At 40.0% G+C, this 25,232-nt stretch overlaps 1 protein-coding gene across 4 annotated transcripts in view; it reads right to left on the bottom strand.

The window, feature by feature from the left end:
• Positions 1–24,393, bottom strand: part of dnmt3ab (DNA (cytosine-5-)-methyltransferase 3 alpha b) — a 64,232-nt gene extending 39,839 nt beyond the window's left edge. For 2 of the 4 annotated variants that reach the window (XM_017476842.3, XM_017476841.3), the window contains exons 1-4: positions 24,244–24,392; positions 22,659–22,858; positions 20,015–20,122; positions 8,769–9,102 (exon numbers count right to left, since the gene is read on the bottom strand). In XM_017476842.3, the coding sequence (XP_017332331.1) occupies positions 8,769–9,102; positions 20,015–20,122; positions 22,659–22,733 (517 nt within the window). In that variant the 5' untranslated portion in view covers positions 22,734–22,858; positions 24,244–24,392. Of the gene's footprint in view, positions 1–8,768; positions 9,103–20,014; positions 20,123–22,658; positions 22,859–24,243 lie in introns of all 4 variants that reach the window. The other 2 variants (XR_008396946.1, XM_017476843.3) reach the window with 2 other exon arrangements.
• Between the last annotated feature and the right edge of the window lie 839 nt (positions 24,394–25,232).

Below are 25,232 nucleotides of genomic sequence, written 5' to 3' on the forward strand. Positions count from 1 at the left end.
TTCGAAACTTTCAAGCTCCACTGTATATATTCCACACATACACAGTGAAATACTAGAGGATGAAAGACTACTGGTTAAAAGAGCATCTGAGACTAATGATGCAGATGGATGGATGAAGAATTTGACAATGGACTTAGCTGTATGATAGGACTGATCTATATTTAGGGGTAACACAGTACCACATTGTTTTTTATAGGTTGTTGTATAGTGTTCGGTCATTCTAAAATGACAAAGTTATGACGCTATAGATCTATTTTTATTCAAAGCCATACGAAGGTTGTTATGTACAAGTGAAAACAGTGCCAGTGCAATGTGTGTTAACTTTTGGATATTGTTAAAATGTGATTTAGATGTGCTTTAAAAGTTAAAGACCACTTCAAAATAATTCACAACAGCACTGCTTGATTGTTTGACGCTAAGCAGAAAAGCCCCATGCTGTGTGCGTGCGTGTGTGTTTTAAGCCGTACATACGGCAGATACTCGAGTTCATATTCTGCTGCCTGTAAGCAAAATTCTTGCCCAGTAACCTTTGAGTTGCTTTGGCATTTTAATGCTCCATTGAGAACATGTGGAAAAGTCATTTTTGAGCTAATTCACCCTGTAAAGTGCACCGTCAATTTCGTCAAGCAATGTGCAAGCAGTGGCATTGCAGTCATTTAAAAATTCTGTTTCAATAAGATCCCCACTACGGTACAAAGTGCCACTTGATGTATCCTCATTATAATGGTCTTTTTCATAAATGAGGTTATGGTCGTATGAATGTGTTCAGTCCAGGTCTATATCATCCAGTTCTCTCCCAGCAGCTCAACAGACCTGAGTGTGTGCCAGATGTAGGCTCAAATGACAAATGAGCAATGAGGGTCATTAACATTGTGGCGCGCCTGGCGCATTCTGAAGTGTCAGGCTACCTGGATGAAGACGGTACAGTCTCGGTGACTGAGACAAGGAAACTGTGTGACTCAGAAGGTTGTGGTTGAGGATGAAGGAAGCAGGAGGTTATGGAGTGTGAGCCAGAGTGGTGATGAGTATGGAGGGAGGCCAGGTTTACTTTGGCTTTGCTCACAGCCCTGACCCTACATCTCATCGTGCTGAGGCTCCACAGCTGCGTGCTATTAGCTCTGTCCCTCCCTACCCCCACTGCCTGCTGCACACTAACCTTAACTCCTAGCATACGTAAAGAGCCACTTGGGCTGAACACATCTGCAGCTAGCTGACTCGTAAAAGCGAAACTTTTACATCCCACCAAGGTCCAGTGCAAACTATGTTATGTTGCCTGGAGAAATGCTGAACAAGCATCACATATCGTTCATCTAAAGCTACTCACACTGTAAATCAGGAGGCCGTACAAGAAGGTTTGCAGTTCTCAGGAAAATGTGCAAGAAATTAATTGGAATGCAATTCTAAAGCAGAATTATTGAAATTCAGACCAGAGTTATGAAAGATAAAAATCTCACGGAATGAAACATTCATGGAAAACTTTAACAGCTCACTTAATGCGCTTCTTCAAACAGAAAATGAACTTTCTTTATTTTTTTTTAAATAAAAATTATCACAAGCTGTGGTTATTCTCCTTCCTTGGAATCGATTTACACTTTTTTTTTTTTTTCATTGTTCATTCCTAAACAGCTTTGTTTGCCTGGAATGAGAAGAGCAGGCAGGGGGTAACGAGAGGCTACGATTGCTAGTGACCTGAAACACTAGCAAGGCTATAACACTGATTCATGATTCATGAGCAATAAGACATCGTCTTAAGAAGAGCATGGGAAACCTGTGAAGGACAGCCAACCTCAGTGGAGCTCATTAAATTTACACCTCCAACCTGACACATAAATATCAAATCCCTATTCCCAGGTTCGCTTTCCAGAAGTTCTACCGTTATACTGCCCTAATTGCTATTTGACTTATGTGTGAGTTTAAACATTCAGTTTATCATAAACCTCAGAAGCTGTAAAACCAATAAAAATAATCATCCTTGAAGGGATTTTTTCATTGTTTCTATGTCACAATTACATAATTACATCACTGACTTAATACGAGGTGTTTGATATTGATTATTAGATTCAACAATTTTACCCATCCACATAAAGATATGTAATCGGTGAACCAGTCTTAAACACAGACAAAGCATTTTTCATCATTATAAAAGCTGACTATATGAGTGGAAACATACAGAGTGCAGATACTTTGTGAGCATTTTGCTGGCATGCTTTGGGTTTGCTTGTCTCTTTAGAGGGAATGGTCACTGCAATATTCTGACTAATCACATTTATGCTATGATGAAACATTTCTATCTTGATTGGAGTGGTTTCACTGACATGGTGGATGTCAAGGTTTGATGACAATGATCACAGAATCTCAACCTGATTTGAACACATATCAGAGGTTCTGGATTGATGTGATAGATGGCACTCTTTGCCACGATCATCAAAACACCAACTGGAAGAATATCTTTTTGGAAGATTGGCATTTCATCCCTGTAGTACGGTTCCAGAGACTTGTACAATCTGTGCCAAAGTTCACTGAAGCTGTTGTGGTGATTCGTAATGGCCGAATACGTTAGTAAAACACTTAATGTTGGTTGTTCCTTTAATTTGTCACCTGTTTCTATGTTGTCTCATATATTCTCTTATCTATCGATCTATCTATCTGGTAAAATAGAGAGAGGAGAGAGAGAAAGAGAGGGACAAAGACTTATAAATTCTAAATGCAAAAATCATCTACATAGCAATAATCATGCCTTGCCTATCATAACAAAGTAACAACACAGGTGAACGCAGTGACTCTCACTCCTAGACCTCCACATGCTTGTGTTTTCTTTACTCACACACCTGTCTCCATAATTACTTTATTACTTTGATAACTGCCTGACAAAGTGAATCAGATGCATTAAAATGGGGGGAAATGTATGAATGAGAACCACTGGATCGCCCCTAGATATATCACCATGTCTGTTCATCAAATATTGCTTTAAAAGTCCGCTGGTACTCGCAGTCGTGCTATTCCTAATGTACCTATGATAGATTTAGCGTCTTGTGCGGCCCAAAATCAAACCCGCATGGAAGTAAAAGACGTTCGCGTTTGTTTCCTGGACTTTCCTCGCTCCCAGCTACTGTACTAACAGGCATCTCGATCATCTCTCCTTCTCTCTCGCCCACTCACAGACTTTCTCTCACAATGGGAAGAAATGACTACATAACCGGTTACTGAGGCAGAGGAGGGGTCCTTCCCACTGCCGAGGTCAGCGGGTTCATGAGTGTAGCTGATATACTGTGCCGGTATAGATTTCAGTGTGGAAAGCACTGAGCTGAGGTCCTTCCTCTGCTTTCCAGATGAATGACATAAAAATTGTATTAAACACTCTTGAACCTTAACTGTACGTTAGAGTATTCTGCATTGCACACTGTTTAGAAGCTTGAAAGAGCTCAGAATAATATGATATTAAAGGATCTGGTTTTTTTAATAAACATCAAGTATCAATGTTTCTGAGACTGGCAAACAGGTGTGGATCACTGTCGGAGGAAATAACAAAGAAGAATGTTGTGATCCAGTCCTACAACCTGAACACGCCTTCCATACTGTATGCCGGAAATGGATTGTTTTTATCGTCCAATCCACAGAAGGATTACAGAAGGACACTTTCAATATGCATAATTCAGTAGGCTATGTATAGTAAACCAAAAGATCTTGGCAACATCAAGCTTGCAAATCACGTAGTAACGTGGTAAGGTTACGCGGGTATTTTCAAAATTCTCAATAGTCTAAAGAATTTACAGCCTAAAAACTATCCAGATTTTGAAAATAACTCTTGCATCTGAATTCCCATGTGACCTGCAACTCCAATTGTGTTTGCAAAGAAGAGGGGTAGTTTCATGAGCCCAATAAGTTTAATCATATGTCGTGAAAAGCACAAACCTTACGCATGAATGGTCTCAATATGTTTTTAAAAAAATGTGAAAAATTTTATAACAAATAGATTTTATTCATATAGCGGTAGTCTTAGTTAAAATACGTTGATGCAAAACCTGGCACATGTAACACACAGAGCATCTGAATGGACGTTTGATACGTTGCTATGCGACATACTGTACACTTGTGACAGAATGCTCAAGTTCAAATTGCAGAAATGTTGCATGAAAACATTTTTTTTTTCTGTGAGAATGGGTTGTAAATAACAACCCATTTTTTAATATGTTTATTATTTGCCTTCGATTATATAATTTATACGCTTATAGCTGCCATACAAGTCCACGTGAATACGTTGATACTATAGAAACATTAAAAGAAGTACATTCATATAAAGCTCAACGCTCCTTTAGTGAACAGTGGACTTAGTTAAAAAAAAACCTTGTTCTTCATATAAACTTCATATAAAAACCATAATGAACTTCTATTTACTTTCACACTGTCCCTTGTTACCCAGATGAGGATGGGTTCCCTTCTGAGTCTGATTCCTCTCAAGGTTTCTTCATCATATCGTCTTAGGGAGTTTTTCCTTGCCGCCATCGCCTCTGTGTTGCTCAATAGGGATAAATTCACACACTTCAAATCTGTATCCTGTGTTTATATGTTTCCGTAAAGCTGCTTTGAGACAATGTCCATTGTTAAAAGCGCTATACAAATAAATTGAATTGAATTGAATATAAACCAGTGATTTGAATTACACCTACAGTAGCACTATTGTCCTAGCACTCCTTCGGACCAGATCTGAGAATTTAACTACGCTGTGATAAAAAGTACGTCATTTGTTATACATTCAAATCTCTGATAGCAGACAGACAGACAGAAATAAATAGGCAGTACTATTTCAGTCCTGCAAGACAAGCCGAACCTCATGCACACGCTCAAGCTGTCACTTTACACTTTTGCTGTCTCGCTACTTCAGAATGCTATGCAGGACGATTCAGCTTGATTCTGCACAGTTGTGCAACAGCTATTTGTAAAAGACTGGTTATTTGTTATTACTAAAAGCCAGATCTGTGCCAGTTCAGGTTGAAATGTGAATACACAATTTCAGCCCTGTAGCATTTAATGACTGCTCCATGTTTGATTGCTGCTATTCAGTACGCTTGAGGAGGACTTGGCTATAGCTTTAGCAGAATCCCCAGCGTCAACGAAAATAAATGTCTTGTTTATTGTTTATGTCAACGCTACCGTTTATACCCAACATGACCTCAGTCACCATCAACCAGAGACATGAGGCAGGGGAGCATTTTTTATGAAATGCCACGGAGAAGACTGTACCCTGTAAACTTTGCAAAATTGAGCTTGTGTAGCACGGAAGCACGACAGTGATGCACGAGCAGGAACATGTTTATATCCAAAATGCTGCACTGTTCAAAGGGCTGGAGAAACTGCTGAAAGATTTTGTTTAATTCCAGTTTAATGTCATCATATGTTGCATTTGCACGCTTGCAGTGTATCTATTAGTAACGAGGCCGTGTTGCTCCTCATTCGCAGTGTAGATGCGGTGATAAACATTGGGAGCACGAGTAAGCTCTGTAGTGTCTAATTAAAACGGTATGATCAAAGTAAACACAAGTAAAATAATATGTCTAAGCGTAGCGAGCAACAGAAACCACAAGGTGCAGTGAACGTGAGATTTTATTATTAATTTAGTACTGTAGTTTAATTATCAGTGCTTTATTGTGCATCCAGTAAAAGAATACATAAATACATAATCTTGTTACATATATAGAACGTATGTATGTATGCATATATATATATATATATATATATATATATATATATATGTGTGTGTGTGTGCGCGCGTGTGTGTATATGTGTATATGTTATGTTTTATAATTTTAGAAGTTTTATATATATATATATATATATATATATATATATATATATATATATATATATATATATATATGAGTGTTTATAATCATTCATACTCTTAATCTGTAAAACTGGATGTGTTTATTTGGTTGGTAATAATAATATATATGATTAAACTAATATTTTAATAGAATAATTTTTTTTTTTAAGTATATAAATAAATATAGTGCCTGGGTTAACCGGCTGATCTAGGGCCAGGGCTTAAATGTGTATCCTATCTATTTGGGATATGGTGTGTTTGCACTGGGTGAATGAGTGCATACTGTGTTTTTGGAGCACTGTGTAAGTGGCTTGGGCAGAGTGCCATCCACCTGGCAGAGTCCCTGCTGAGAGAGGGGCCATAACACAGCACTGCTGTCTCTCCACGCACTGCACCCACCGAGGGCAGGTTGCCAGGAGACAGCTGTCTCCCTGGGCTTTATTTACTGCTCTCATCAAGGTCATAGCCTGCTCTGGCCAGGAAATATGGTGAGAGAGAGAGGGAGAGAGATTGAGAGAGAGAGAGAGAGAGAGAGAGAGAGAGAGAGAGAGTTGAGGGCATGGAGGTCTGACTGACAGTAGGATCATCTTTTAGTACTGAGCAAAAGCTTTAGTCCACCTAACAAAATATATTCATACTCTTACTCTGTAAAACTGGATCTGTTTATTTGGTTGGTAAGAATTAAACGAATGATTAAACGAATATTCTAATAGAATAAAAATTCAAGAATTTAATGTGTTTTAAAAGTATGTTTGTGACGTTCCATAGAACGCAGAAGTGACAGTCCTGCGTCAGATATTCCATCCATGCATTTTCTGTATCACTTATCCTACAGAGTTGTGGGGAGCCTATCCCAGGGAACTCGGGGCACAAGTCTAGGGACACCCTTAGCTGGGTGCCAACCCAGTGCCGGGTACAATCAAACACACATTCACACACTACAGACTATCAGACTACAACGCATGTCTTTGGACTGGAGGAGGAAACCGGAGTACCCAGAGGAAAGCCCTGAATCACAGGGAGAACACACACACACACGTAATTCTGCACTTCAGCTTCTCTTCAGATTTTCTGTCCAATCTCTCTAGAATCTGAAGTGCCCCGCCACCAACATTATAAAAATCCATCTTACTAACTGTCAAGTACGGCTTAGCCCAGGCTGTGATAAACACTACTGGCTATTTTAAAAGGGGGAGGAGCCACTCGATACGTCCTGCCCTGATTTCCTGATTCAGTGGAAATTATGGTTGCGTCCGAAACCGCATACTGTGACAGTACCTACTGCACGGCCGTTGAAACAGTACGTACTAATCAGTATATGCGTGTAATATGACTACAATCCTGGACAATGTTGGCATTGTCATGTGACCTTCAACGTCATCATAACCACAAAAATCATAAAGGGACCACCAGATGGGCCCTTGAGCAAGGCCCTTAACCCTCTCTGCTCCAGGGGCACCATATCATGGCTGACCCTGCGCTCTTATCCAAACTTCCTGGCAGGCTGAGTTTTGCGAAGAAAACAATTTCACTGTGCTATGACCAGATAAGGCGTGATGGAGATCACAAAAAAGGTTTCAAATGCTGTGACAACTGTTTTCTTGTTTAAACCTTCAACAAGTTGACGATTTATTTGGGTACTGTAAAACAAGTCCTGCTTAACCAGCGTTTAATACTTAAAAAGAGCCGACGCGCTGTCTTCCGACATTTTTTTTTCTGAGCTCGACCGCACATTATGGGATTTTTGAGTCGCGTAGTGTCCACCAGTTGCACACTGCAAAATCTCGCCGGAAGCAGTACACCATCCGGGTGTTTCTCGCCTATTGTTTCTCTCTTATTGAGAATTCAGACATACTACCCCTGTAGCGTACTGCTTTTTGCCTACTGCGTATTAGGGTAGTACGCCATTTCGGACGCAGCCTATGTCAACACACTGAATAATGCTGTACATTTCAGGGCACTTCACAGGAACTTTAATGGTCTCACCTATCACCGGTATCATATTTCTCTTTTCCTTTTCTCAAGGGAAGAAAATAAGCTTCATCTTACTTATGTTCTATCGCTTGCTTAAGTATTTCCAACAACTAGCCAAAGCACTTGGCAGCAAGCGATCTTCCTCCTGGAGTCATGAAAACTGGCATGAAATTTTACCAGCGCCACCTAAACATACTGGAGCACTAGTTTAAGCGTTCATTTACTGTAGTTGCTGAATAATATGGTTTAAGATGAATAACTGAATAATAATCTAAAAGAGTTTGTGTTAGCAGTGTGGTTGGGAGGTCCTTATTGAGATGAAAGGAATGTTTCCCAAAAGCACAGGATAATGAATCAAAATCTGTTAGAATTTTGCATAAGTAATAATTTTGCTCTCCCGAGCCATTTCTAAGTGATTTCGATAGATAAAAAAACATGAGGTCTCTCCAGTATTTGTAATTACCAATCTAATACAGTCATGCACTTGCTACATCCCACCAACAGGGCATGTGATTGAGCCATTAATCTAAATTATGTGTGGTGGAATTTAATGCACGGTCTTAAGCAGAAGTTGGGAAATCAAACGTGACCTCTTCTAGTCAGTGGCATTTTTGCTAAATGCACGAAATGAGTGTTACTTTTAATTAATGCTCATTTGCGTTTACCTTTAACTACCCAAAGGCTTTTTACGCATCACTGTATGTGCTTTTATTGAGTGTGCTGTCTTTGAGAAAGTAGTCTTATATTTTCCCCAATTAATACGTACATGTACATGAATAATGACCCGTCGTGGAAAGCCACAGCTGCCAAATTTCCACACGCACGACCACAACCAAAGAATGCTATGGGAGTGCTATTTTACAACTCCTCTCCGTTCATCACTAAAGGCTGAAGATTGAACGCGGACGATGATGACACGCGCTGACTCAAACAGCAGGCGGCTATTGTAACACAACGCTTAAGTGTAACTCACATTTGGTTGGTCGCTCCAGTTTCCGTCTTCCTCGTTTCTTGCGAGGTAGAATTGGCAGCGTCTCGTCTTTGTCCTTCTCGGAGTCGCACTTGTCCTGGGCAACGGCAAATCCGTTCTCTGGGGAAGGGCTCATGCTGCAGGCAGCCTGGCGAGGGAGGCCGTTTTCCAGAGCATTCTGCTCCTGTGTGGGATGAGAGCCTTCGGAGGATCTGTTGCCATGCCTCTCTCCTACATCACCATTATGAACCTGAAGCTGTGAACAGGACTGGATTCCCGTTCCTCTGTGATTCTTGGACACACCCACCAGCTCTGTCAGTGATCCACAACTCTCCACCTGCAACAGGAAATGACAGCATTAACATTCCAGCCAAAAATATTCAATAGTACAGAGGAGCACAGTCTTAACATACTGAAAGTATAAGATGCTAAAATAAGATGTTAAACAGACGGATTTTGATCTTTTATCAAAGACTATAGGTAGATTTTTATCATCTTAGCAAACAAAAACTATTGTACTTAATAAATATATGTAATATGTAAATAAATAACATTTTTTAAATAAGCAATTACCACAAAGTGCGATTTAATGTAATATGATTTGAAACATTTCAAACAAATTAAACGGTACGGAATGGATGCATTAATCTTCTGTCTTTCTAGGCATTAAAGAAAAGTGTCGTCGAACTACGTTGAACGATTTTTGTTTATTTTACTACTGTTTTGCAGACAGTTTGTTAGATAAACTATCGTGTATCGTAGAAATGTCCTGAAGTATCGTGATACGATATTTTTGTCATATCGCCCAGCCCTAAAGCATAAAGTACAACCTTATACCCTAACACTGGTGTATGTACATGTAGAAAACTTATTTCTGTTTGCTTATGTTCGTTTCCTTAATACTTTAATAATAACGTTGTACAGTATATACGCCCTAAATGAATGCTTTAAACTCTCAACTTAATGTTCAGGGATTCATCTTAAAGCATATTCAGTACATACTACGGATTATTGAGTAAATACAGTGAAAGTATTTACAAGAATACAGAATGAATTTAAGGGGTTAAGATCTATTGTAGTGATGGTATATAAGTTGTGGAGAAGGAGGAGGGAGACAGTACTAATACTGATGATCTGTGTGCGGGTAGAAAAAGTTACTTCCTGATTAGTTCAGTATGAAGCGAAACCTCAGAAATCCTATAAAGCGTTAGCGCTTTCTTATGTAAACCTGTATTCAAGCCAGGTGTTGTCAATATCCATATAACTTCAAGTTCATTAGTGAAAATTAGTCTGCAACAGTAGCATCTTAGTGTAATTAATATACACTACCCTTCCAGTAATAAGGATGTCTGCTCAGCTTGCAAATCCATTCCAACGACAAAACCTCTACATTTGCTTTTAATTAAGTATGCAAGTGCGTGCATATAAATAGTGACATACATAATAAAGACATCCTTGTTGATGTATCCTAAAACACAAGTATTACTGCTTTATCATCAACACAGCAGGCAATAAAGCAGCAGGTATAAATGACTTCTTACCAGGGGTGGAAAATAATGAAACACATGTACTCTCAGTACAGGATTCACTGTAATGCTCCTTTTTGCATATAATTATTCATTTTAGTTTATTTTTAAATAAAATATGAACCTTTGTTACTTTTATTTTTGATCACCATTACACGAGTAAAGAAAAAAAAAGAAAAAAGAAAAAAAAAGAAGATTTTTTCTTTAGCCTCGAATAATTCTTCACTTGGAGCAGGTTGTCACTAAGTAACTTGAACATGAGTAAAAGAAGACAGCAGTGTTGTAATTTTGTATTTTCAGTGAACGGAGGCGAGACCAATAAGACAGGGTTTACAGGAAAATACGTGGAAATACTCGTATCTTATTGGCTGACAGCTCTCAAGTCTGCCAAACGCTAGCTCACACAGTCAGTTAGTATATAAGGATCTATTTACATTCATCTATCCATCCATTTTCTATACCGTTTATCTTACAGGGTCGTGGGGAACCTGGAGCCTATCCCAGAGAGCATCGGGGCACAAGGCGGGGTACACCCTGGACAGGGTGCCAATCCATCGCAGGACACACACACATACACATTCACACACCCATTCATACACTTTTCATACACTATGGGCACTTTGTACATGCCAATCAGCCTACCACGCATATCTTTGGACTGGGGGAGAAAACCGAAGTACCCGGAGGAAACCCCCGCAGCACGGGGAGACCAGGCAAACTCCGCACACGCAGGGCAGCGGTGGGAATCGAACCCCCAAGCCTGGAGGTGTGAGGCACACGTGCTAAGCCACCGTGCGCCCTGGATATATGTCGATTTTATTCATCCATTTATTTATTTATTTATTTACCAGTAAAGGGGTTGAAACTGAAACACTAACAGGAACACAAGAAAGCAAGGTGTGCAAATGTAGATATGAGTTGCAATTTACGTGAACATCATCAGAGCATAAGGATAGTGAACGTACTTTGCATGACACTGAAGAAGCTAAACCCATACAATGATAGCTTAGTTGTGCCTCCCCTTGGCTAACGACACCAAACTAGCCTAGTCTCATGTTAGTTATCCAAAAAGTTTTATATTTTATCAGTCTGGTAGCCCTGCAAACCATGATAACACCCAAGGCAAGTTTTAAGCTCAATCCAACTTTTTGTCCACATTTAACTGTTTTTTAAGCAGTTAGCCATCACATGCAAGACAAAATGCATGGAAACAGTTTATTTACAAGTCTATTTAGAAGAATCTGGGCACAGCCCCGAATGATTAACAATCCAGCTAATGCCCATGCTTAAAAGCCTGTAAGCCAATTTAAAGACAGTAGGTGTGAATTTTAAATAATTGAATTTCGAGAGCCAATCAAAATGAAGCAGTTTCCTGCCCAAAGTCTATACTTCTTGCACCAGATGCTTAGTCATCAGCAGCAATATCTGAGACAGTGGAGACAGAGATCTGCTAAGATGAGCAGCCCTGACTCAATTTATCAGGCATTTTCAGTTTAAAATACTTCAGAAGGAACCGCATGATAATGATCTGCAAATTATGGGAGCCAAAACCTATTAAGATCTCGGCATTTTACGGCTCAACATCCCACCTGCAGAAACATGAAACCGATAAAACCTTAGCTAGCTGAGTGAACTACACTAGCTAGCCGAATATTTTTGATGTTTTACAGTATGAAAGCTCTGTAGCTCTGTTCGGTAGCAATCGCCTGTCAAGTAAAATCTCTAAGTGCTGCTACAGCCTATAATGCTCAGGATAATGTATAATGTATCTAACATAGCTAGATATCTAACTATATAGCTAGAAACATGTTCGAAATAACATGAGCTAACCCCAACAGCATCTAGCTAAGTAAGCTAGGCAGCTAATCTTACATTTCTTTATATACAACTGATAATCAAGGTGGCCTTCACTTCAGCATCGCTCACTTGGTTAATTATCATAATAACCAAAGCATGTGGCAAAATGTGTCATGGTCTGATGAGGACCAAGGTAGACCATTTTGGACATAATTCTAAAACATACAGTACTGTGCAAAAGTTTTAGTCACCCTATTTTTGTTACAGATTTTTTTTATTTTATGACTTCTACATTATCGAGTCAGTACAAAAACATTTTAGATTCCCAAACATTAGTTTTCCAGAACAAAATTAAATGTTACAGATAAATGTATGTCAGTAAAGAAAGCAGCATATTACGTAAGAGACACTTTTCAAACAAGACACAATGAAGGCTGCAGGGTTTTGCTGCAAAAATAACAAGCAAGTACGACAGTCAAAGTCTCGAGAAGAACTGTGTCTGATTCTGTAAGATGCTCAATAAAACTTACAGCTCATTTCCTTATAAAACTGCACACATTGTACCGGAGACTACTATTTTAATTATTTTTGTCACACTTTGTTTCGTTTACTACTATTTACTGCTCTTTACCGTATTTTTTATGTAGAAACAATTAATTATTTTTGAAGGCATCTTTGCTCTATAGCATTTCTTTGCATATGCCTAAAACTTTTGCAGAGTACTGTATGTTTAGTGCAAAAACAAGACAGCTTATCACCCAAAGAACACCATGCCCATGTTGAAGCATGGTGGTGGTAGCATCATGCTATATGGCTGCTTTTCCTCAGCAGGGACTAGGGCTCTAGTCAAGTTAGAGAATGTACAGTATCTCACAAAAGTGAGTACATCCCTCACATTTTTGTAAATATTTGATTATATCTTTTCATGTGTCAACACTGAAGAAATGACACTTTGCTACAATGTAAAGTAGTGAGTGTACAGCTTGTGTAACAGTGTAAATTTACTGTCCCCTCAAAATAACTCAACACACAGCCATTAATGTCTAAACCGCTGGCAACAAAAGTGAGTACACCTCTAAGTGAAAATGTCCAAATTGGGCCCAAAGTGTCAATATTTTGTGTGACCACCATTATTTTCCAGCACTGCCTTAACCCTCTTGGGCATGGAGTTCACCAGAGCTATACAGGTTGCCACTGGAGTCCTCTTCCACTCCTCCATGATGACATCATGGAGCTGGTGGATGTTAGAGACCTTGTGCTCCTCCACCTTCCGTTTGACGATGCCCCACAGATGCTCAATAGGGTTTAGGTCTGGAGACATGCTTGGCCAGTCCATCACCCTCACCCTCAGCTTCTTTAGCAAGGCAGTAGTCGTCTTGGGGGTGTGTTTGGGGTCGTTATCATGCTGGAATACTGCATACTGATCATGCCCTGCTTCAGTATGTCACAGTATATGTTGGCATTCATGGTTCCCTCGATGAACTGTAGCTCCCCAGTGCCGGCAGCACTCATGCACCCCAGACCATGACACTCCCACCACCATGCTCGACTATAGGCAAGACACACTTGTCTTTGTACTCCTCACTTGGTTGCCCCACACATGCTTGACACCATCTGAACCAAATAAGTTTATCTTGGTCTCATCAGACCACAGGACATGGTTCTAGTAATCCATGCCCTTAGTCTGCTTGTCTTCAGCAAACTGTCTGCGGGCTTTCTTGTGCATCGTCTTTAGAAGAGGCTTCCTTCTGGGACGACAGCCATGCAGACCAATTTGATGCAGTGTGCGGCGTATGGTCTGAGCACTGACAGGCTGACCCCCCACCCCTTCAACCTCTGCAGCAATGCTGGCAGCACTCATACGTCTATTTCCCAAACACAACCTCTGGATATGACGCTGAGAACGTGCACTCAACTTCTTTGGTCGACCATGGCGAGGCCTGTTCTGAGTGGAACTTGTCCTGTTAAACCGCTGTATGGTCTTGGCCACCGTGCTGCAGCTCAGTGTTAGGGTCTTAGCAATCTTCTTATAGCCTAGGCCATCTTTATGTAGAGCAACAATTCTTTTTTCAGATCCTCAGAGAGTTCTTCACCATGAGGTGCCATGTTGAACTTCCAGTGACCAGTATGAGGGAGTGTGAGAGCGATGACACCAAATTTAACACACCTGCTCCCCAGACACACCTGAGACCTTGTAACACTAACAAGTCACATGACACCGGGGAGGGGAAATGGCTAATGGGGCCCAATTTGGACATTTTCACTTAGGGGTGTACTCACTTTTGTTGCCAGTAGTTTAGACATCAATGGCTGTGTGTTGTTATTTTGAGTGGACAGCAAATTTACACTGTTACACAAGCTGTACACTCACTACTTTACATTGTAGGAAAGTGTCATTTCTTCAGTGTTGTCACATGAAAAGATATAATCAAATATTTACAAAAATGTGCGGGGTGTACTCACTTTTGTGAGATACTGTATTTTGGCACAAACCGGTGGAATGGACTGTGCACAACAAATCCCTTAGAAATCTGATAGATCTGGAGCATTTTCGCAAGGAAGAGCGGAATAAAATTGCCAATTCAAGAAGTGCTAGGTTTGTAGACTCTTTACAACCAGAAGGAACTTTAAGAAAGTATTAGTTAAGGGGTGTGCACATCCAGGTTACTGTATTCCACCCCCCTACCCCCCCACCCCCCCGAAATGTTTCAATTTGTTTTTCACTTCAATTTTGATGGTTTACCACATTAAAAGTGGAAAAAGATCTGATTTAATTTTTTACATCATAAAATACATCGCATATTAACAGCATGCAGGCTTTTTATATCCACTGTATGTAATGTATTATCCTAATTCAGGGGTATTCAACTAAAACGTGTAAAGTTCCAGTTACGTAAAATTCATACAAAACAGATAAGCAACTAACCCTGACTGAATGGCGACAACAAATAACTTTTCATGCTTAACCATTAACGATTTGTTTCTGGCTGTGAATAAGATGATTCAAAGCGGTTATGTTTTCGGAGTGGTGCGTCACGTTACAAGTTTAGACTTGTAACGTGTAAACTCATCTGTTTTGATGTTATATCATCACATTGCCCAGCTCCAGGTTATATATCTTTACTGACAATGTCTTAGAAGAAAGTGCCACATTTACTGAATATAAATAAAAATATGGTTTTTGTGCACATAATAAAAGTTTTCAATAGCCATAGCAGATCTATCTGGAAAAGCAAACCCACGTGACATAAACCACAGGCAGCTCAAGCTTGCTGAAAACTGAACTACATCTTTTAGATACTGCAGTTAATGCACATCTACTGTTGTTAACCTTCTATCTTTACCATTTCACAATCCTTCTTGTAACATCCTCTCTGTACATTTTTGCTAACCAGACCTCACTTTCATACTGTGTCTGTTTAACTATAGGAGGCACACTTGAGGGTTGACTATAGGCAAACAACAGGCAGGGATGTTGATGTACTATGACATATGATATAAATGTATCCTTTAAATCGAGGCTTGGCTTAAATAAATACATATTTCACTTAAGGATTACAAGTACGATTAAGCATTCACATGTTTAGTCTGTCAGTGGCTATAAGCGGCACAATGGAGCCTAAAAGGCATACTAGGATGAAAATTCTGAAATGAGCCTAACGTATGGAAATAAACAAGTCACAAAATGGTTTGCTTTTCCATTTACCATTAACTGTTCTAAAACATGAAGGAGCAGTGTTAGAAATGGTCCTGGCCTGCATGCAGAAGAATAAATACAGTATGAAAGAAATCTGAAGGTAAAATGGGGGAGCGTTTGCAGCTAGGCATAAACTCTTTCAGCAGTGGTCTTTTTTCCTCAAAACCCCACCAGAGCAGATGCTTTGCGTTGGGGGAGGGTACAGAGTGGTTATGACTGAAGGCAAATACTGTGCTCAGTTGATCATACTGTCTTCAGAAGAGTCTCAGAAACCCACTTTATATACTTAAAGAAATGACTGTTATATTTTGCATAATGCTTTCTTTACTGTGTCATTTCAAAACATTTTCCTTTCAATACTTTCAATAAGTTTAACCTTTGTTTGAGAGCCCAGAGCACGAGAACCACATCATTCCACACAAGGATGGTTCTTATTAAGCATGTATCGCTTACTGGACATGGTTCCCAGCGTATGAAAACAGTGGCAAGTCACCCAAGACGCCAGCACAAAGCCCCAGGGCTTTATGACAACATATCCTGTATGGCTGCTTATTAATATCCTCACACAAAGACATAGTGTATCGGCCCGCTAATCCAACCACCTGCTTTAGGAGCACTTTGCGAGTGGTAAAAGATTCATATGAAATCAGAAACTGCTGAAATCAAGGAGGACAGATTTAGGGCCACAGGAGAACGGCTCTGCCAGCCTGACAGTGGTGCTCTTCGTACCCGCTGCTGCTTCGCCTCACTGGCTCTGAGCGTCAAAGCCGTCCTCATGAAGAGGAAATCAAAGAAGGCAGACAGAACACAGCCATTTTATGTCTCATGCTAAAGAACCTCTAGAGTCACTGCTGGACCTGGTTGTTTCTCGCTGCTCTCTGGAGTGTGAGAACATCATCAGGTCTCAACTTTTCATCTGGGATCATGAATTTATTTGAAATGTCTTGGATCTATGTTGCAGTGAAAAAGTGCAGCTTTTTCCCCAAAAAACATCTGTATGGTTTTAAGGAAAGTAACACATGAAGTAATAGACAATTTTATTTTTTTTAGCCATGATCATCATGGCTAAAAAAATTTTTTTTTAATTTAAAGTAAGTCTGCAGAATAACTATGGCAGGTTTTACATGATAATTAGAAGCTAATTTCCTTACACAACTGCACAGCAGTGTACTTAATAAAACTTACAAACTTCTCATTTCATTAGTTTTAGGGTCCATTTACACGACAACGATGTACTGTAAACGGAAAAGTTTTTCCTTTGCGTTTTGCGTTCAGACGACGGTTCCCGTTCACACGGATCCACGAAAACAACTAAAAAAGCTGTATTGTGCATGCCAGGCCAGTACTTGGCGATGTAACTTTAGAAAGAAACACTACACGCCTGTGCACATAAGCGTTCACATCACCGTGACCGCCATATTGATCCAGGCAAGACCGCCCTATAAACAAATACAAGTAAACGGCGGAGCTGCGGTTTTTCTGGATAAAAAGCACAATAACGTTTATATTTCTCAAACCAATTCAACGGTTTATGATCTATGTGGAGTACAAAAAACAGTTCTGTCTCCAGTTACTTAGAATCTCTATAGTTAGACTTGGAAAATGATTCATAGTCATAAGGAATTGTGAAAACTCACGCTTGTCAAGCATAGATTTGGCTTATTTTTCTTGGTTAATAAATGCTGAGATGTCCCTAATGTAATATAATTTAACGTACATGAAACCTGCATTAAGGTTTTTTTCATTGTGGAAATGGATTTTTCTGTCTTCGACCCCATCCTTCAGCTTTTCTTGTGCTGCAAGTCAGAAGTCTGTTAACAAAGCTCGTTCGTTTTTAAATACTGAAAAAAATCGAAATAGTGCATCTTTAAGTACTAATAACTGACCGTCACTGTACCAAATTGGAACAAAATTGTGAGACACTCACAATCATTCTGTCTGCTTTCTATATTTTATTAGCAATAAAAGGATACAGATTTACTCCAAAACAGACTATTACAAAGATAATTATAAGATTTTGAACACACGTCGTCGGCGTAGATGCGGGTTAATAATATGGCGTGTGTAAGATACGTGTCTCCGCTGGTCGTCATAGTGATGCAGTAAATCTCCACTTTGCTGGAGAGATGTCAATAAACTCAAAATCTTGAGCGGCACAAGCACAGCCCTGTAGTCCGCCATTGTAGTTTTGAATGTCTCACGCGTTGTTTTGAAGTACTCTTGCGCATGCCTATAGCCTGAACACATAATACGCCTGCGCATGACGTCATCGTTTTCACAAGTTTGCATTTTCAGGCCCCAAAAAGACGCTGTCGGGTAAACAGCCAAGCCGCATGAAAGGTTTTCCCTTTTTAGTCTTAAGGCGCCTCAAAAGCATCTTCTCTTTGCAAAATTTCTTTACACGTAATACTTTTGCACAGTACTCTATAAAATAAAGAATGTACTGTATTTTTAATAATCTTGTTCAATGAAACGGGTGTGTTACATGTAAAACTCACTAAAGCGGGGCATTTCTACTTCCAGAAAACTCTATATGCGTTATGGCGCATTCTTTCCGTTTGTTTCAGTTTTTTCACTCAACGTTACAAAGAGGCAGAGGTATGAGAGGAATGTTGGCTGTTTGTCAGAAAGGAGCTAGTGGGCTCCGCGTGTTTTACTTTCCTCAACCCTCAGTCTCGGCCTAATAAAGCAGAATAAAGCAACCATTACTCAGCTCTAACAAATAATAAAACAGCTGGCAAATTGCAACCAGTAAACATGGCATTAAGTACACGCAAATCAAATGCAGAGCAGCATGGGCATTGAACAGATGTTGACTGAATGAAAATATATGGTGCACTTTATACAAAGCACCTTTCCTACACGACCTATGAAATTTGCACGTGTGTAGTCTGACATTTTTCAGAAAAGGAAGGGGCAGGAAAGGGGTTGTCTCAACAGCCGCTAGAATACAGTGTAAAAATAGTGGGTGAAAAAAAAAAACCACACACACACACACACACACACACACACACAGTGTGAAGAAACAATACCATTACTGGGTCAGGATGAAAAGTGGAGCACATCTTATGAGAGGGAGAACACCTTTCTCATTACTTCCCTGAGGGACATCTTCTCATAGGGTTATGTTTCAGAGATAATTCACAGAGACAGTCAAAAGCAGCATGAAAATATCACAGTCCACCAATGCATGCACTGAAATTCCCCTACTATTACCACAATTACCTGTTGAAGGGTTGGTATATTGGGGTAATAAAATCAGAAAGCCCTAGGGGGCGGGAGGAGCGGATGTGGGGTGGCTCAGCGCCATGTGCTCTGACATGCCCTGTCCAGATTAATTATGCAAGAGCTAGGATTATTCTCAAACGCAGGAAAACGGGCTCCGTGGCAGACGATGATTAGCAGGGGGTGCATGTGAAAAACACTAGCTGACTTTCTCAGAGTGGGTTCTCTTTGGAGTAAATGACAGTTAAAAAGACTGACACTGAGAAACAAAGGGAAATATGAGAAGTGAAATGAGTAAAAAAACAAAAAAACAACAACAAGTCAAAGCAAAGAGAAATTGTGAGAGTGAAAAGAGAAGATAAATGAGTCAGCTCTCAGCCTGTGTGAAAGAATGAGTGTTATGCAACAACCTCGGTGACCCTGTGACCCAGACATGATCTCTGTCACGGGTCAGAACTGAAGACTGGCTAAACGCACATGCAGGGTAACATGAGCTGTAGCCCCAGTTAGCCTTCAGCCGTGCAGGCCACGAACCAGTCAGGTAAACACACACACACTGCCCAGATTAAATCCAATACCTCAATCACTGGAGATATTAATGAATTATGCAATTACAGCGAGACAGAGCAACTACTGCTACTTATACGTCTTAATTATTTATGTCTTATTTCATCTTAATTTGCATGATATGTTTCAAGCTGTTTTGGAAAAATAGTCACATATTTCAATACAAGCGTACATTCGAATATCTTAATGTTTGAAACATTTTCATTTCGGGAACTTTATTTTTTTTTACTAAATACTGAGTCATCATCAACAAGTGTAAGAAAATGCTTATGTTGAGGGGGAAAAAAAACAACAACAAAAACATGACGGTTTATGATTTGCACTGCTATATTTTGTGTTCCGACAAGCCTTCCTGTATATCCTGTTTTTCTGCTTTCTTCCTGAAAGTAAATCCTGCGTGTTAGAGCTAAACTGTACACCGACTGCAGAATACTCACGAGGAGGTGTCTGCGTTTGCGGCTGGGCCGTCCGACTTTGCGGGCCGGAGTGCTGAACGTTGGCCTGTCCGCCGCAGCCAGCTCCTTCTCCCGACTCACACTGTCAGTCTGCCCAAATGACAAAGAGCCTCCATGTCACAAATGCATCACACCACACCTCCACTCCCCACTGTTTCCCATCTGTTTCAGTCTTGTAATCTGCTACTTTTTCACACTTATTATCTGTTCATTTTGCATAAAATCACACAACTGAACTTTTTAGTAAAGTGGAATACTGAAGATGGTTTCTCAGACATTTTTTTCATTTGGCTCAATTTCTCTAGGATACAGTACAAATAAACATCACATTTATATTACCGAAATTTATGTTCAGGACATTTTGACGTGAAAGTAATAAACTCTATTAAATAGACCTTATGTGAATCCCTACCACTTTTAACTCTTATTTGTTATCACAACTGTGCACACACACCTGCTACCCAGAACATGTCAATGGTTTTCAATATTTGAGATGAAGGGCTGTTTAGTATTAAAGTATTAAAGAGTACTAATTAATAAGTGTTCATTATGTGAATAAGTTGGAAATGTGATTGATATTAGGGGTGGGCGAAAAGAAAGAAAAAATAAATCATATCACTATACTTAAAGAAATCCTCATGATACATGAAATATATCATAAGAAATAGTCTGTAATGTCCAATCAGTTACTTTTTTACAATTTAGTTTTTTTAAACACTGACACCTGATGATAACTTCAATACTTATGTGCATCATGAAGTGTATCATGATCTTATTATATCACTATATCGACATCATATCATATCATAGCGCTAATGGATATAAATCTACAATAGTGCTCTAAGAGCATGCGGCCGGTTTAGCCAGTTTGCGTTCTCTAAAGGCATCCTGGGAAGACAGGATGGCATAACATGATCATCTCCATCATATACATTGCTGTCTCTGACACGCTTACCATAAACTGTGCATGCCAAAGCCAGAGACACACAACTACATGAAAAGGGGTGAATGGGTTTCTCTTTTCATTCTTCTTTTTGTCCAGACAAGGATGTTTAGATAATGAGAAAAGCCGGCACTTGAGTGACACATCCCTTTTAGGCACTATGAAGTGAGGATTCTATAGCCCTGAAGCTGACCTACCACTCTCGGCTCCCACTTGACACAGTTACAAAGACATTTGGCAGCTCTTTCTCTTCCCTCCTTCCCATTCCTCTTTGTCTGGAACAACTGTCTCTCCCCCCCTCCAACACCCAGTCTCCCTGCCAGCCAAGCACCCTAGGGTGTACAGGCAAGAAAAGACGGTCCGAAGGTTGTCACGACACTAGACTTGACTGAATAGCAATGCTCTAAATCATGTTAATAGGGATACTGAATCTGTCCAACATGACCAAAGGTCTGCAGTAGCGGACCGCCAATACCTGCTTATGCCTAGTTTTATTTCTGTTATGTATATTCAATATATGAGTATATAATTCTTTCAAAAATATGTACATAATGCAACAGTGCCCAATGACTATTACACAACAATACATTATTACTACACTATTACTACTAATCCGCAAGTGCTCACAAAAATCAGGTGAAATATCTGAATGTCTCCCATAACAGCGCTAAGCCAAGAAATAATTTCAATTTTAAAAATACAAAGTGAGGTTTTGGAAACTTGCCGCTGCCTGTTGTGAACTCGCCAACCTCGTCTATAGCTTCGCTCTATTTCTGGCAAATGGCCAGATATTTAAGGCGAGCCTTGTTGCCAGGCAACAGGACTACAGTGAGCCTCGCACAGCTCCGCGGGTGGAGAGGAAGAGAATGAATTCGTCTATAAATCAGCCATACGGCATCCTCCTATCCACAAGCCAACACCCACGTCACCAAACACTTGCATGACACAGGCGCACAAATCTCCCGGGCCAAGGAGGATAACAATGCGTGAGTGTTTAAATACGATACGTTGTGATACAAACAGCCCCTGTGGCAGTACACAATTATTATTCCAGCTCACAGTTCAAAAGGAAGGGAGTTTTGCTCATGTTCAAATACGATAAAAAGAGAATGATGTCAGGCCGTCTTTAAACCTACTGCCAGAGAATATCTTGTGTTTGGTTCTGAAAACATCTGGTCCAGGTGAAAACATGACAAGGGTGAAATTTAATGGGACAAACCACTCAATCAAACATGCCTTAATTATATTTACAGTAAATTTGATTACCATCTGGCCATTTTCTATCACTGATAATGCCTTAAAATATCATGAGTGAGTTTCTATGCACTGCTTGTCAATAGTGTCTATGGTGCCTTTTGATTTTTTTTTTCTCTCGCAGTATTCGAACCAATACCCGATGCAACATTATTACATTTCACAGACATCTTATTTAAGTAGAGTGCATATTTACTAAATAGAGTGCATATTTACTAAATCATACTTCATGTATGACTTTAATACATAGTATTAAATAGTATGGTATGCGTATTACATTCAAGACCACATCAGTGGTGTAATGAAATGAAATGAAATGAAATGAAACTGCACTGGTTGACTCTGTCTTACTCAAAATTTCACCTCATGTAGTCATTACAGAAATTATTTACACCCAGTGCCTGACTGCTGCAAAGAGCACACTCTTACCATGCGATTTCCCCCACTGTTGAAGTCAGAGCTTTTGAAAGCAGCGGTGGTGGTGGTGACTGTGTTGGATGGCATCACCAAACGAATCACTTTCCAATACAGTACAACAGTGATTTAAAAAAAAAAAAAAAGATCAAAACAAAAACAAAGCAAAAAAAGATATATATATATGTTTCAGTGATCCTCCCTTGTTTGGTTTCCTGCAAAATAAAACACCATATGTCACTTTCTTCACATAGACACTTTATTAAAATGCTTTCTTTGGAACACACTCTGACAGAAATACTTCCCCTGTAAGCCAAAGGACTCATTTGTGAGGCAAAACCAAATCCCACTGACTCCAGAATTCCTACAGTGTAAGCAATCTTAGTGAAAATATAGCTTATCCGAACAGTTCCAAATATAGCATGTCCTACTGCCCTAATCTCATTTGCCCAATCTTATTCCGGTGTCCTTATCCAATCGTGGAAATATGTTTCGGTTACAAAGTATGTGATAAATCCATCTAGACCACATCTTCCCATCTTCCTGACACAGTATAATGTCCAAAGCCTGACAAGATACAATAAATCAAACAGGCAACAAGTCACCCTCAAGTACTCTTCCCACTATCTGCATCTAGACATCCCAACCCATACTTCTTATATTCTGTCCTGAAATATGACAGCAGATTCCCAGAGATATGCTTTTATAACAAGGTTATAAAATATTGATTCTCCACAGTGCATGCATACAGGTGATATTTGAATCATATATCACTACACAAAAGGCACATTTATTTGTGTGTGTGTGCTGGATGTGCTTTTCTCTGCCCAGCTCAGTTCTGCCTATGATATACCCTCTCCAGGAAAGACATATGCATTGCATATAGGTTGTGGTACTGCCCTAACGCCATTTTACTCACAGAAGTTGTGTAGCTGTGGAAATGTTTGTACTCTGCTTTGTTCAGTGTGATTTTTCTAGCCTAACACAATGACAGTGCGCGAGCCAATGAATTAAAAATACACAAGCGTTTAGATTTTGAGGTCAATAAATCAGGTCTGGAAATGATAGCATATTCTTGAAACAATAACAGATCGTTTTGGGGGGAGGGCGGATGTGGGGTTCTGTAATGGTTTATCTAGGTTACAAATCTATGAAAATTAGTAGCCTTGTATCGATGTGTCGTGTTTTAGGTAGCGGAAGCGCGCACGCGTGTGTGCATGTGTGCGTGTGCGCGCGCGCAGGTCACCTGCCTTGGACATTCGAGAAAAGCACTAAAAGCCACTTTTATCCCCCAAGGGATTCAGATTTCAAATTGAAACTCAGTGTTTAAAAAAATGTTAAAGGCACGAAACGTTTCTCACTAACGTGCTCACATTTATCTGCAACCTATTTAAAAAAAAATCAGTTCAAGTTCAAGCGCATAAAGCGCAATGTCTGAATCTCACATCTGCAGAAGCAGAGAGAAAAGCGCCTTGCTGTCTCTCTCCGACATCGCGCTCGCTTTACACGGCTACAGTTTCCTCCTGAATAGCGAACTGCACGAAGGCGGTTTTTGACGAAGGGGCAGGGTGTTATGAAAACGCAGCACCACGTTAATTACCCGTCTTTTGCCAAGTCCCAGGCCTGAGCCCTTTTTCTGTTTTGTTGCCGCGGACTCCCGAATCCTCCTCGCGCTCCTCTCCCCGTCCTCCGCCTCCCCGGCCGGCCAGCACTTCTCCCGCGGCCTCGCGCGCACTGCAGAGGGCCGGCTTGCTTCTGGCGCGACGCGTGGTCCTATTGCGAGTCCGCTTATCCTTACGTCTGCCAACACTTTCTGTTCGTGTTTAACTCAGTCACTAGTTCACTTGCCGTTTATATCTAATTCATTTAATGTCTGGTGGAACTAGAATGTTGTTGTTTTTTCCTATTTAGGTACACTATTCACATTATTTATCATGTCTAAACAATTCCAGTGGCATCAGTTTACAAAAAAATAAGGTGTCTCACGGTCTGAACACATTATTTTTGATGCTAATATAAGTTAGTGATGTGTCGCTCATGAATGATTCGCTCATTTTGAACGGATCTTTAATATGACTCGGGAACAACGAGTTGTCTCAGAGAGTGATTCGTTCATTTTGTGTTGACCACGCATGCGCGGCAACATCCCTTTTATTTTTTGTAGAGGAAACAGAAGTGATTAGTTCACCTCTTGAGTATTCGAGTCCGAGTCGTTCGTTCATCACGTCACAGCCCCAGTGCATTCAGCCTATCGGGCGGTCACGTGATGAATGGACGACTCGAACACGAAGACTCGAGACGTGAACTAATCATTTCTGTTTCCGAGGAACAGACGTGACAAATGTGACGTGATGAAAGAAAGAACGACTCGGATCTGTAGGTGAGGTGAACTAACAGACTGCATAGCCTGAAGACCCAACTAAGCTATTAATTAATCATTTCTGTTTCTCATAATTCAACCTTGGTTGCACTGGTTTATTTTATAGTTTATTAAGTACTAGATGTGTTGGTGAATGTAACATGTAACATTTTAATTATATTCTGCTGAAATTAATGAAATGACTCGAAAAAAGATTCGTTAATTTTGCT

The sequence above is a fragment of the Ictalurus punctatus genome, chromosome 9 (assembly GCF_001660625.3).
Source record: "Ictalurus punctatus breed USDA103 chromosome 9, Coco_2.0, whole genome shotgun sequence".
NCBI classification, from domain to species: Eukaryota; Metazoa; Chordata; class Actinopteri; order Siluriformes; family Ictaluridae; genus Ictalurus; species Ictalurus punctatus.